This window comes from Salminus brasiliensis, chromosome 24, assembly GCF_030463535.1.
Source record: "Salminus brasiliensis chromosome 24, fSalBra1.hap2, whole genome shotgun sequence".
Classification (NCBI taxonomy): Eukaryota; Metazoa; Chordata; class Actinopteri; order Characiformes; family Bryconidae; genus Salminus; species Salminus brasiliensis.
Genome location: NC_132901.1, coordinates 18,809,927 through 18,824,463, shown reverse-complemented (window position 1 = coordinate 18,824,463; position 14,537 = coordinate 18,809,927). Strand labels below are relative to the sequence as shown.

At 41.4% G+C, this 14,537-nt stretch overlaps 1 protein-coding gene across 9 annotated transcripts in view; it reads right to left on the bottom strand.

The window, feature by feature from the left end:
• Positions 1-14,537, bottom strand: part of LOC140547132 (multiple PDZ domain protein) — a 75,757-nt gene that overhangs the window by 46,260 nt on the left and 14,960 nt on the right. For 8 of the 9 annotated variants that reach the window (XM_072670687.1, XM_072670689.1, XM_072670691.1 and 5 more), the window contains exons 4-13: positions 11,231-11,338; positions 10,668-10,807; positions 8,871-9,084; positions 7,542-7,670; positions 5,234-5,422; positions 4,990-5,092; positions 3,806-3,894; positions 3,375-3,588; positions 794-877; positions 507-586 (exon numbers count right to left, since the gene is read on the bottom strand). In XM_072670687.1, the coding sequence (XP_072526788.1) occupies positions 507-586; positions 794-877; positions 3,375-3,588; positions 3,806-3,894; positions 4,990-5,092; positions 5,234-5,422; positions 7,542-7,670; positions 8,871-9,084; positions 10,668-10,807; positions 11,231-11,338 (1,350 nt within the window). The remainder of the gene's footprint in view (positions 1-506; positions 587-793; positions 878-3,374; positions 3,589-3,805; positions 3,895-4,989; positions 5,093-5,233; positions 5,423-7,541; positions 7,671-8,870; positions 9,085-10,667; positions 10,808-11,230; positions 11,339-14,537) is intronic. The other variant, XM_072670688.1, reaches the window with a different exon arrangement.

Sequence of the window (14,537 nt, the reverse complement as noted above, 5' to 3'; positions counted from 1 at the left end):
AAAAAGAAAAGTTATTTTAAAAAATGAAATCAAATGTGACTTTAATTAATTCATATTTACTGTGCTTCTGCAGATGTCTCCAAAATTCAAATATGCATAGAATATGATACACTCGACTTTAAATCGTGGTGGGCAGTTTTCCTGCTCACCTTATTCAGCATCTTATTCAACTCACCTGTTAATTGCTAGATTGAGTAGGTCTGCTGGACTCCAGCCCCAGTTGCCCTCCCCTGCTTTAAAGGGTTAACCTTTAAACCCTTTCTCACATTTCTCAGCAATGTTCCTATTCTATTCTATTTGTGAATAGTCTACTTTATTTTACTGAAGTTTTTAAATGGTACTCTTAATGGTCTAGTGTGCTTATTGCTTGTACACTGTCTGAATGCTGCATATAACACTAGAGAGACACCAAGGGCTGGAACCAGATTCTTGGCCAATAAATCTGATACTGATGATTTTCATTTTTTTAATGTGTTTTGCTCCATTATAGAGTATGAATGACTCACGATCACTTCGTTGCTGGGGCCGAGAGAATTCTGCCATTTCTTCAGCAGCTCCTCTTCCTCTTCTGGGCTTAGTTTGATGCCTGAAAAAAGTCAGAAAACAGCCAAATCAGCACCGTAAAGACAAAACAGACAATCAGAAACCTTAGGAAACATACGAAAATGACTACTAATTCACTGAAACCACAGGAAAAACACACTGGGCTGCCAATCAGCACTAATACACATCAGCCTGCTAAAACATTAGCAGGTAGATTATCCTGGACTTTGATAATCCAATTCTCTCTTACCATTCTTCTGCTCAGGAATGCATGGAGGAGCTGCAGCGGCCGTGTTTCTGGAAGTTTCTGATGTATCCGCATTAAACTTCTCTTCTGAGCACAAATACATGTACATAAACACACACACAAACACACACATCCATCACATTTTGATGCATGAACATCAAAAACAATTCTTAACTTAAGACTTAACAAGAAGTAACACAAATCACATAGAGTCTCTATCTCTCTTCCTTCACTCTGTCCTTTTCTCTTTCGTTCTCAGAAGACGACACCCTGCGCTCTGCCTCATCTGAAGTGATTGGGCTGTTTTTTGGTTTTTTTTGTCCTCCTGTCCCTCAGTAATCACAGGCTGGTTAAAATGATGGGAGAGAGGGAGAGGTGAAGATGAAGGGATGAGTGAACGAGAGCTCTCAGGGCTGGGTGGAGAGGTTTGGCTGTGAGTCTAAATTTAGTGCTGTAATTATGGAAAGACACAGACACACACACACACACACACATGCCTGTGTTTATTCAATGTCAGGATATGTGGAGTCATAGATGTGCCCTATGAATATGATACATATTCATGGATTTGAAAGGAAGCAGTAAAGATGTTCCACTCCACCATGTTAAAAAATGTTCAACTACATCTGAAAAACTCAATAATGAGGTGATCAATAAAAGGGGAGTTAAACTGAACGGTGGGACAGATCAGGACTCAGGATTGTGGAATAGACACCTCAGCACCGGGTCTTAGTGAGCAGCTTAATGCAGAAATACAATGCTGTGTCTCTTAGCTAGCTGTGGTGTTCAGGGCGCTTGCTAATATCACTAATATTGGGAGTGGAAGTGGGTGGAGTTAAACATGCTCTCAGTAAGTGCTGGTCCTTAGTCTGTCTGGTGTTAGCATAAAGAAATGCTCTGCTCCTTCTCTGCTTTGCAAAACTCATCACAGGTGGATTCCTAGACGATCCGACTAGATGCCGCTGCTTTCCACACTGAACACCCTCACTGCTGAGCTCCATGCAGCGGCACACAACGTGCTGCGGCAGATGTGCTTTGGCAAGGACAACCATGTTAGAGGGGCTTCCAGACATGTTAACTGCCCTCCTGACTGGTAAACGCTCTGTTAAATGATGCAGGTGAAAGTTCGAGAACGCTACTATTCAGAGCCCGATGTGGCAATGCAGTGACTATTGTAAAGGTCTACACACACACTTTCACAGGCTCAAGTACAACTAGATATATAGTTTAAAATGTAAGGACTATGTTTAATATGTGGATGTGAATTCTTTGCACTCATTGACTGTCTGAAGTCTGGAACCCACTGACATCGCCAAATGCTAAAATTCCTCAGTTGAGATGCTTTGCCAGGCCTTTGCTGCAGCCGCCTTCAGTTTATGCCTGTCTGTGGCTCTGTCTGCCTTCAGTTTTGTCTTCAGTAAAAGAAAAACATGCTCTGTTGGGGTGAGGTCAGGAGACCTCAGCCATTTAATAACATTCAGTTTCTTTGCTTAAAGAAACTCCTGGATTGTTTTCAAAGTATGTTTTGGAGCTTCTGATCAATCTGAACAGAATGCACAGCTCTATACATTACAGAATGCATTCTGCTACTTCATGACTATCAACAGTCAAATCATCAACAAACACTAGTGAGCAATTCCACTGGCAGCCACACATGCCACAACAGTACCTCCATCACGTTTGACAGACAGATGCTTTAGATCAAGAACCTTTCATGTTCTTCCCGACACTCAAGGTCATTTTGGCTCCCAGAATTGGGAATTTTAGTCTTTTTAGGCCTTCTTTCTATAAATCGAAAAATGAATGAATCATGTTTAATCACTTCTGTTCTTTAGTGTTACCAGTGATTCACATCTTCAAGTTAACTGTATTTAAATATATGAAGCGGCCTTTTGATTATAGACCTTGACAATGATATGCCTTCCTTCTCCGGCGTGTTCTTGACTCGACTAGATGTTGTGAAGGCTTTTTTGTTTACTACGTAAAGAATCCTGTGATTATATACTTTAGTTGTGTTCAGCTCCAGATCTTTTATCACCTTAATTTGTCATGAAGTGATGAGGGAACAGCCCACAACTGATCATGAAACTTCTCATCAGTCAAGTGTCAAGTGTGACTGCTGATTGCTTCACTTCAAACCCACCGTGGTGGTGTACAGAGCAAAAATTTCAGAATTTTTTCATAACTGTCCGAATACTTATGGACCTGACTTTATATACATAACACATATACAAAGAGGGGATATACATATCCTATATGTATTGAATATCCATTTACATGTAATAACAAGATTGTAGGCTATCCCTGTTTTTTTTCTGCCTTTTTGTCCAAGCACACACAGATGCATATAGAAAACTCCCCCATTCCTTTTTACAAGCCATGAGAAGTTATGACCCTACTCTGAAGTGACACTGAAAAGCTATAATTTTCCCAAGACCTTTCAATGCGTCTTGATGCCATTCTCACGGGTTGTGGTCCTTGGCAGATTGTGATTGCTTCCTACATCTCTAAACAGTCAATACAGCAGCAACTGACCAACACTTAACTGGTACTGTTTCTCCCAATTATTAATATCACTGCTTACCAGGCGTGGGGTCAATGGCAACGTGCTCCAGTCTTGAATCGAGAGACACGCTGGGGGTGGGTTTTGTTTCCGTGGCGACAGATATGATCGGCGGGGGCATTTCTTCTGGCATGAAGCCGCGACGGACGAGTTTGAGATGGACCGTTTGGCCGGTGTGTCGTAGCACCTCTACTGCTTGCTGATTTGTGAAGCCCTGTATGTCCATACCATCAACCTGCAGGGGGTAGACATGAGCAAAAAACACTTACACAATATAAACTCCACAGACAACAAATTTGTCATCTTGCATGTATAAGCTTTAGGATCCTGCAGATGGAGCTATAAATACCTGCGGGGTGTGCAAATGTTTTTTGTAGGTATTTCATTATAGACAGAACTCTGCATTACAGTACAGACAAAACCATCCTTGGAAAAAACTGTAATGAACTCACAGCTATGATCTGATCTCCCACGTGGATGCGGCCATCTTGCTCCACGGCGCTTCCAGTGGTTATGCTCTTCACGAATATCCCAGAGGGCTCTGCAACACGGAAAGACGTACAGCGCAGGTTAATCGAAGAGCATCGCGGGAAAGACTGAAGTGAGATATTACTAATGAGAAAGACTTCAGAGAATGAGCTGCGAATGAATCAACTGTAGTGAGCTGAGAACAATCCCAGTTAATTGCTTAGCACAACAGTACACATTAACACACTGCCGCTGTAATAACTCCCTGTCTTACACAGTGGGAAAATGCTGGTCGCTTTTTACAATGTCTGACGTTTCACCATGAACAACGAAAGGATCTGAAATGATCTGAAATGACTTGAAATGACGGCTCTTTACATTAACATACATTAAAGCTCAATCCTAAGAGTCTGTATGTAAGCCCTCACTCCTCTAGCTCCATAATTTGCATATAAATTTCATCACAGATGCTTAATCACTAAAAACATGCACCCTGACTCAGAAATGTAAAGCAGAACTGCGTTGAACTAAACCATTTAATTAATTTTTGTAAATTCCTAAGTCCTAAAAAAAGAAAAAAAAAAAAGAATAATAAACCAAATAATCCAATATTTATTTCCACTTCCTCCTCTAAAAGTTACCACTTCTGGGAAATCATTACATTTACATTATCCAGAGCAACGTACATGAAGTGCTTCACTGTTTACTCAGAAAATATTTTGTAAAGACTAGAATCCAAGAGATACGTCTAAGCTTAGATGCTACAAAATACAAAAGTCAGGATGGAGACCACAATGCTCTACACTACACTTGTACTCTTGGAAGAGGTGGGTCTTCAGTTGATGACTCTGCTGTTCGGACTCCAAGGGGAAGTTCATTCCACCACTTTGGTGCCAGGACAGAAAAAAAGCATGGATGGTCTTAGGTGAATTTTAAAGGATGGTGGATCAAGCCTGGCTATACTTGAAGCCCAAAAGGCCCTTGATACTGATCAGCTTTTGACCATTGTGACCAAGTATGGAGGGGCTGTTCCATTCTTGGCTTGTTAGATGTTAAGATAGCGGCGCACTGGCTGGAATGTATTTCCGTGACACTCTATTGCACAGTCAGTTATGTTTGTCGTATGATCAGACAGTGATCAATCTTTGTGGAGAAATAACCAACTCACCGGAACTTTTGTCCCCCACATATCCTGCGATGGTAATGCCAAGACCCTGAGCGTTCTTCGTCAAGCTGACGTCAAACGCACCTGGCTCTTCTTCCTCATGGCCCTGCAGAAGAAGTACGGAGCAATGGATGAACAAAAAGGAAGAACACTGAAAATAACCTTTGAGAAAACTACACTATAAGATCCTATAATGCAGTGTGGAGGATAGCTTAGGTTCAGGCATTCTCCTAATCAATCAGTTCACCTGCTGCTCAGTAACTGTTGGCAATGTTGTAGGGAGACTCGGGGTGTCGTCTACTGTTGCCCTGCTGATGACCAGTTTGACTCTGTTGCCACACTGTCGCAGCACCTGAGCTACCTGCTCACTGCCCAAGCCGTACAGGTCAGTTTCACCAATACGCAAGATATGATCTCCACTCCGCAAGTGACCGTCCTGCAACAGAAAGACAGAGAGAAAAAGAGCAAATGCAGAGATATTAATGTAAGAATAATAATACAATAGTGACTGAAGTGACAGAAGTGACTGGTTCGAATTCCCCTAGCCATGCAGCTTTGCCATCAGCAGCCAGAGCCTGAAAGAGCACAATTGGCTGTGTTCTCTCCCGGTGGGTAGATGGCACTCTCTCCCTTCATCACTCTTGAAGTGATGCTGGCCAGCACAGGTGTCTGTTACCCAGTGCGGTGGAGATGTGGTCCCTGTGCTTTCCTCTAAGCGTAGCAGCAGAAGTCCTTACCCTCCTAGTGTCAGGAGCATCGCTAGTGCTAGAAGGAGGGTGGGTTAATTGGCAGTACTGAATTGAGCTCCCCGGCATGTCCTCCAGTCACTGACATTCACTGTCAGTGTGTTGTTGTGTCTCTCAGGCTGTCTCCTCTTAGGTCTATGCCTATGCATCTGATGATATTCTATATGCTATTGTTGAAATCTCTTGGCAGATTGAAAATATTAGGCAATTAATGAATGAAATAATTTACCTTGATTAATTAATCTGTACATATGCATTTGCTGACAAGCTAAGAGATAAAGAAGCTGCATCTGAAGCATGTAGAGTAATAAAGTCCCTGTGCAGCTTCACCAAAGTTACATAGTGCAGTAGCAGCGGTCTGGCTCGGTGTGGCAATGACAGAGACGCCATTCTCCCTTTTACAGTTAGTGGAGCATCAGAATGACTTGAAACTGTTATTTTTAAAGGTAAAAGTTTCTACATAACATACAGTCTTGTTTTGCAGAAAGTAAAAAACATCTTGTACATGCTGTCTGACATTCAAACAAATGGGAAAAGGCCTTAAACCTGTGAACACTGAATATAAATCAGATGTTAATGCAATTCATTATACAAATAATAATTTATGTAATTATGTAAAGAATCATGCCATCACATTAAACAGTACCTTGAAAATCAACGCTTTCAATTTTCCTGATTAAAAGTGGTTCCACATGAATAACACAGCGTTCCTCAACACAATTCTGGCCAAATGAGGCAAGCTTACAGATAGCAATTATGTTTATGTAACAGCCTGTATTTTCTTGCCGTGCGACCACTTGACACAACCAAATAATGAACCATATTTCAGCATTTAGCAAAATGACAACGATAACTCATTATGCGAATTACATATACTGAACAATGCAGCACAATTCAGAACATGCAGAATTCTGAACACTGCAGGTCTCCTGCGCCTATCAACAAGGGCTTAGTCAGAGGGTGTGTGTGTGTGTGTGTGTGTGTGTGTGTGTGTGTGAGAATAGTCTGAGCAGGTCATGCTTGATGTCTTTATTAAAGTTTTATCCTGCATGGCTCAGTAAGCTAAAGGATTAGCTCCCACTTCCTCTTTAAAGCCACACACACAGACACATACACACACACACACACCCTCTGGAGGGTGCTAGAACGCACCGGCAACTAGGGCTTCTCAGGGTTAAATGCTCCACAGACTAATCTACTCAACGTTAACAGTCAGACAAAAGACAGATACAGGGGCTAGTGTTACTAGTGCTACTGGACAGAGTCTATATAGTCATACTAGAGCATATGAACACCTGACCAATTCATTGTCAATAGACCTTTATCATAGTCACTGCGTCGTCACGTCCAGCTCTGAATAGTAGTGCCTACGAATGTCCGCCTGCACCGTTTAAAAAGAGAGCTTGACAGTCTTTAACCACCCTAGGAAATTGAAAAGGCCCCTTTCTTCGCGTATGAGCAACCTGGAGAGCTAAAGCTAAAGCAACTCGGTTACAGATATCAGAACCTCAGTAAACCCTACCCTATCTCTGTGACATCTCAACTGTAATTCAAAATAAAGAAGGTTATCTCTGTTCTTTCTAATCTCTGAGTGTACAATAGTCCAAGTTTATAGCTAACACATAGTTATACAGCTGTTTTGCATGATAATTGCATGTTAGCTGCATTAGCCTTGAAGCTTCAGTGCAGACTTCAGACACCAAACAAAGGTTGATTGACTACACTTGGGAAAAGGAGGAAAATTATATATTTTTTCATTCATATATTCCTTTAAAATAAGCTGATTAAGCTCAGAGAATTTTGTCTCACCTGGTCTGCGATACCGCCAGGTAGGATGGTTTTGACGATGACTCCGGTGGTTTTGCCCCCGACGATGCCGAAACCCAGCCCACTGCCATCGTTTACCAGCTCTATGGTCTCCACCTGAGTCCAGTGTGTCTGTACAAGGCAAAGGATATGAATAAGGGACTTAACAGATGGGTGGATAGATAGAGGTTGTATAAAAGAAAGAATGAATGAATGAGGACCACATGATGGACAGTTAAATATCAGTGCAACACAAACGGCCTCTGGATTTCCTTTGAGCATGTGTCTAAGTATGGAAGAATGTGTGTGTGTGTGTGCGTGTGTGTATGGCTTTTTTTTTTTGGAATCACTTACTTTTAATAGTTGCTATTTTACTGAATACTAACTAAACAAGATAAACTACATAAGTAAAATATTACCTAATGACACCACAACTCAGTTCTCTATTCATTATTCAGTACTTGGAATGAATGTTATCTATCAAAGTCCAAAAGCTGCATTTTGTAATTGTGTTAGTGTCAGAAAACTCCCATCTTTAAACAAGAAAACAGGTAACTGAGACATGAAAAGTCTGTATGCTCTCACTCAGAAAAAACATAGTGTATCCAACAAGAAGAAATGTTGTGCAAAAGAGCTAAAAATAGCTCTGATTTGTGGATCTATTTTACTATGTGCTGTGTGTACATGGGTGCGATCCTAGCTCCTCTGGTGGCAGCTTTAAAGCAGTAACAGCATGGGGGCACTATGAGGCCTACAGAGAAACAGCTATTCTTCTATGTCAAGATTTGATTGACACTTATATACAAGTCAGTTTGGAAATGAATGTAATTATTTAATTCTTGATGTTTTTAATTCATCTACAGCTCACCTCTTAATTTTGGACCCATTTAAACTGTTTTGTCCAGCTTCTTTTAAAAAAGGTGCACCCCAATTGTAAACTAATTACTAGTACTAACGAGCTTTTGAGTATGAAGCATGTAGTATAGATAAAAGTGGCAAAGTTGAATATACTCTATGAGGTACATACTCAGAACACGATACATACTCAGTGTAATTACGATGGGCACTATTATCCCACAGTGCAAAGCAAAACTAAAGGAACTAAATGGAATATTTATTAGAAAAAAGGGAGGATAACACGCAAGTAGAGCAAGTACAATGGTGACTGGAGAACCAATCCACACTATTACGATTAGTATACACTTTCTATCTTATAGTATTAGTTTGTAGTATGCAATCTGACACACACCAAAATCTATAAGCAACGAACATTAACATCACATTACATAAGTGATTGTATTTATGTTTATATGTATGACGTTGACACCTCACCGCACTAGAATGTGCCGACAATGTGCTGGCAGCACTGGGTGTTCTGGATACCACGGGGCTGGACAGCTGAGGGACAGGTCCTCGGGCCACAGTGATCTGCACATGCTCAGATGCTCTCTGCAGCAGAGCCACTGCCTGCTGATGGGTGACGTTCTGGTCCAGAGGCTGTCCGTTTATCGCCAGGATCTGATCCGCTTCTTTCAGCTTACCATCACTGACAGATAGGATGGACAGTTTAATAAACCAACAAGGCAGTAGACAGTAAAGACGAGGAGTGAAATCCTGCACTGGATAAAAGTGAATGTGAAGTGCATTTACTATTTTTATATTAACAATATCCTCCTAATTATTATTATTATTATTATTATTACTATTATTATCATCATTATTATTGATGTTCTTACAGTTCATGTAGAAATGGTGTACAGACTCAAACAACAGTGGAATCCTTTCTGATACTATGCTTGTATTGGAGTGACTGTCCAGGGAAGGCTTTCTACTAGATTTAAAGTTCTGCAGTGAATAGAGCATTGCTGTGAGGATTTGACTGAATTCAGCGACAGGAGCGTTAGGCAGATCAGGATGTTGGATGATTATCAACCCACCTCATTCTCCAACTCCACAACTCATCTTAAAATTTTTGGATGGAGGCACCATCCATCATTTCAGAGAACACAGTTCCACAGTTTATACCCCTCTAGCCCACACCTGGCATTCGGCATGGTGCCAATAGATACATGTTTATCTGCTGCAGAGTCTCCTGTGTGTATTTGTGGCAGCAACGGGTGCAAAGGGGTGTCCACAAACATTTGTACATATATTGTATAACCTTGGACAAGGCACTTTGAATCTTAGCTTAGAATCAGCAAGGTCAGATCACCTCTGATCTATTCAGCATTGTTGTCATACAACAGACAGAATGCAGCGTGTACAACTAAACTAAGCCAGCAGAGACAGAGAGCCCCACATGGCCCAGTCTAGACACTGTGTAACTACTTATCTCAAAGATCCTTCACCCTGCCACTTAAACACCAGAAGGAGAAATATTATGAGATAAAAATGGACTGTGAATGCTGCAAAGTCTGAACTCTGAACATCAGATCCTCTCCTTTCAGCTCATCATGAGTGTTACACAATAAGGAGAAATATTCAGGACAGAATTCAGGACAGTCAGCAGTGCACAGTGCAGCAATACAGTAAGATCTAGCACCAAGACGTTAGCAGCAGATTCTAAAGGGGAGTCCTGAGGGTTGTAAGGTAGTGCACAAAATGCCCATGACCCTGTTGCCAGTTCACAGGTTGTTTTGGTAGGTACTGACCACTGCATACCAGAACACCCCCACAGGACATGTCTGATGTTTTGGAGATGTTCTGACCCAGTCGTTTAGAACATCACAGTTGGGTTCTTGTCAAAGTGGCTTAGATTCTTATACTTGTCCATTTTTCCTGCATTTAACAGCTTCATCTGCTGCCTAATATGTCCCACCCCTTGACAGATGTGACTGTTGGATCAGTGTCACTTTATTGAAGGTGATTGACTGTAAAAAATGTTGTTTCACTGCAGAATTTTAAGTGTTGTAAAAGTGAAATTAAAGTGTTCATAAGAATGATGAATGAAGAGTGATCATAAGAAATCAGGGAAAATCAGTAAAGTAACAGTGTTTCTCTGAAGAAACTTTAATGAAATGTTATTAAAAATTTTACCACTGAATTTGAGTGAGGTTTTTAGTCATTTGACTGTCCTCTTGTATGTTTAAGTGTGACTTTAGGAATAACTGTGAATGTGTGCTCCATTACCAGTATGCAACACTTCCGGTCTGTATTTCCTGCACGAAAATGCCCAGTTCTCCTTGGTTCTCATTACGCAGCCCCACCACACTAAAACCCAAACCACCTGATACCGGCTTTACCAGCTCAATATGAGTCACGTACCGGCCCTGCAGAAAACACACAAACATACACAGTATAGACACACACAAATCACGTTAAAACTGAGTAGAATATATATATATATACTATAGAAGGTGCTGTGCACTGTATGCTGTATTATAAACATGCTCTCTCTCTCTCCTCTCGCTCTCTCTCTCTCTCTCTCTCTCTCATTTTCCTCTTCTCTCTTATTTGTTCTCTCTTCATCTGTTTTTCTTTTTTTCTTTCTCCTCGCCCCTCTCTCTCTTTCATTTTCCCACCTCAGTACAATGACTGATGCAAATATGCAAGTGTATATGTATAATGTATATGTATAATTATAATTTGACATCTATATATATATATATACACATCTTTGACATATATATTCATCTAAGATACATTCTTTTTACGTGTGTGTGTGTGTGTGTGTGTGTGTGTGTGTGTGTCACCTGAGCCATGGCCCGAATGATGCGCTCATGCTCCTCTGGTGTGGCCTGTCCGTTAATCTGAGACAAGTCAACATATCCTCCATTAAAATCTGAGTTTACACACGGAGCCTGAGAAAGAGAGAGAGAGAAAGAGAGAGAGAAAGAGAGAGAGACAGAGACAAAGGTGGGAGGAAGATGTTTAGATAAAATGGAATGCTCGCCTGATCCATGGGTGGCTTTAATTGTCTTTTTATTTATTCATGATCTGAGAATATAAATAGTCGGTCTGAAGCCGGGAAAAACACATTAGTTTGGATAATTTCAGGATCATTTCTCCTCTCTGGGACATATGGCTGCACGTGTTCTTCATTAAACCTCACAACTGCCTAATTAACTTCCATATTTACCCGCCCCCCACACACTTGATCTTGATAAAGTACAAAGTGTTTTGCATCAATTATCAAGACAGAATATGACTCAAAAACATCTGTGCACAACTTCATACTGCCTGCGGTAATGCGTACGACCTCAGCCACAAATTAGCTGCCTGTTCAGGATGTTCTATAGAACTGGGTTTATTTCATGGATGACCTTTGTCCATGATGTACGGTGTGTTTTATAAGACCATCTGTGAAAAAACACAATTTACAGCAAATGTCTCTCAAAAAAAGTGGAGTTTAAAAAGAAATGCCTGAAGGAAGCAATCTGAGAAAGATAATATCACTCAGTAAGAGTCACAGTTATTGCCAGTAATAAAAGCATGCAGCAGCCTGAATATGAATTATTTCTCATTCAGCTCACCGAAGACATGCAAGTTTCAGTTCTGGGTTGAGGGTGAAGTTAGGGTTAGGACTAGGTATAATGTTTGGCTTAGGTTCTGGTTTAAAGTTAAAGTTTAGGCTCTAACATCAGGGATAGGACCAGGTGTAGAGTAAGGTTTAGGTTCTAAGTTTAGCATTAAAGTTGTTAAAGTGTAAATTCAGTTTAAAATTAACGTCAGGGTGTTGGTTAAGTTCAGTTTAAGATTAAGTTTAGGTTCTGGATTGAGTTTAAAGTCAGAGTATGAGGGACCAAGTGTCGGGTTAGGTTTAGATTCTGGGTTTAGGTTAAAGTTAGGGTTAGGACCAGATGTAGGCTTAGGTTTAGGATTTGGGTTCAGGTTAAAGTGAGGGCCAGGGATAGGACCAGGTGTAAAGTTAGGTTTAGGTTTTGGGTTCAGGTTAAAGTTAGGGTTAGGGTCAGATGTAGGCTTAGGTTTAGGATTTGGGTTCAGGTTAAAGTTAGGGTTAGGGTCAGATGTAGGCTTAGGTTTAGGATTTGGGTTCAGGTTAAAGTTAGGGTTAGGACCAGATCTAGGCTTAAGTTTAGGATTTGGGTTCAGGTTAAAGTTAGGGTTAGGGTCAGATGTAGGCTTAGGTTTAGGATTTGGGTTCAGGTTAAAGTTAGGGTTAGGGCCAGATGTAGGCTTAGGTTTAGGATTTGGGTTCAGGTTAAAGTTAGGGTTAGGGCCAGATGTAGGCTTAGGTTTAGGATTTGGGTTCAGGTTAAAGTTAGGGTTAGGGCCAGATCTAGGCTTAAGTTTAGGATTTGGGTTCAGGTTACAGTTAGGGTTAGGACCAGATGTAGGCTTAGGTTTAGGATTTGGGTTCAGGTTAAAGTTGGGGTTAGAATCAGATGTAGGCTTAGGTTCTAGGTTCAGGTTAAAGTTTGCGTCAGGGTTAGGTTTAGGTTCTAGGTTCAGATTAAAGTTGGCGTCAGGGATAGGACCAGATGTGGGGTTAAGTTTAGGTCCAGGCTTCAGGGTAAAGTGAGGGCCAGGGATAAGATGTGGTTAAAAAGTCCCATTTTATCACAGAGCTCACTTGACCTAAATATAGGCTTCAATAAAGAGTTCACTGATGTTAAATGATTATGTACTCCAGTGTCATTTGTTTGGTTTAGTGCACTGTAAATCCCTGTGAAGTGCTCTCCAGTGTAAATGTAGCTTAGCTCAAGCTTAGCCCATTCAGGAGAAGAGCAGCGGTGTGTGTTTGGCTCGTGTGTGAGCAGCTTTCTCAATGCGCTAAGCTACGTTAGCACTGAGTGTGCGTGTTGTTCGTTAGCCTGTGCTGCTAAGAGGATTAGCGTTCCAGTTTGGTTCTTGCACATTTAAGAAATTGCTTCTGCCCCACTTCACCACTCCCCACCCCCTCCCCTCCAGCCTGGTTGCCAGGGGGACAAAGACAAAGCCTGACCCACCGGTTGCTGTAAACAAACAGGGTCCAGCAGAGACTGCGGGGCAAACAAATAAAGGCCCTGATGAAATTTTTGTTCAGGTGAAGCGTGAGTGCCAATCGCCTCCGGACAAACCATCGCCTCTGTGTCTGACCGCCTCTCTCTCTCCTCTCTCCTCTCTCTTCCTGCCTGCCGAAGAAACCCCTTAACAGTTCATACGTCTCAATTTAGCCGTCTCAGCCATGCGCTGGAATTGTAACTTTCGTGACTGTAAGCTGAAGAGACTCCCCCATTTAACATTTATTACAGTGACTGACTGGCCAATCAGGGCTGACTAAAGTGGCCTTTATGCTTCCTTATGAGTCATTAGTTACATTACAGACAGCAGCGCACAGGAATACAAGTGAGCAGGGGCGAGAGAGAATAAGAATGAGTAAGAGAGTCAAAGAACGACAGGAGAAAAATGAGAGAGAGAGTGAGGTGAAAAATGAGAGAGAGATAGACAAAGAAATGGGGGAGAGAAGGAGGAGTGAAAAAGCTGAAAAATGAGAGACAGAGACAGAGAGAGAGAGAGAGAGAGAGAGAGAGAGAGAGACAGAGAGAGAGAGAGTGTGTGTAGTGGAAATATGAAAGGAAAAAAGGATAAAGGACAAAGAAAAAAGAGAACAGAGGAGAGGGGAGAAAGAGGAAAATAAACAAGAGAGAGAGAAATAAGGGAGAGAGTGAAGTGAAACGATGAAAGAGAAAAAAGAAAAGACAGGTGAAAAAGGGAGCGAGAGAGACGTAAATGAGGGGGGAAGAGAGAGAGAGAGGAGACAAAAAAGACAAAGACAAAGGGAGACTGGTAGAGAGAGCAAATAAGAGAGAAGGAGGAAATGAAGGGGAGAAAGAGAGAAAGAGAGGTGGGAATATGAAGAGAAAGAGAAGAAGAACATGAAAGAGAGAGAGAAAAAAGGGAGACAGAAAGATAAATAATGAAGTGAAATAATGAAAGAGAGAGAGAGAGAGAGAGAGAGAGAGAAGTAAAAATATGAAAGAAAAAAGAAAACAGAGGAGAGGGGAGAGAGAGGAAAAGAAACAAGTGTGTGTGAGAGAGAGAGAGAGAGAGAGAGAG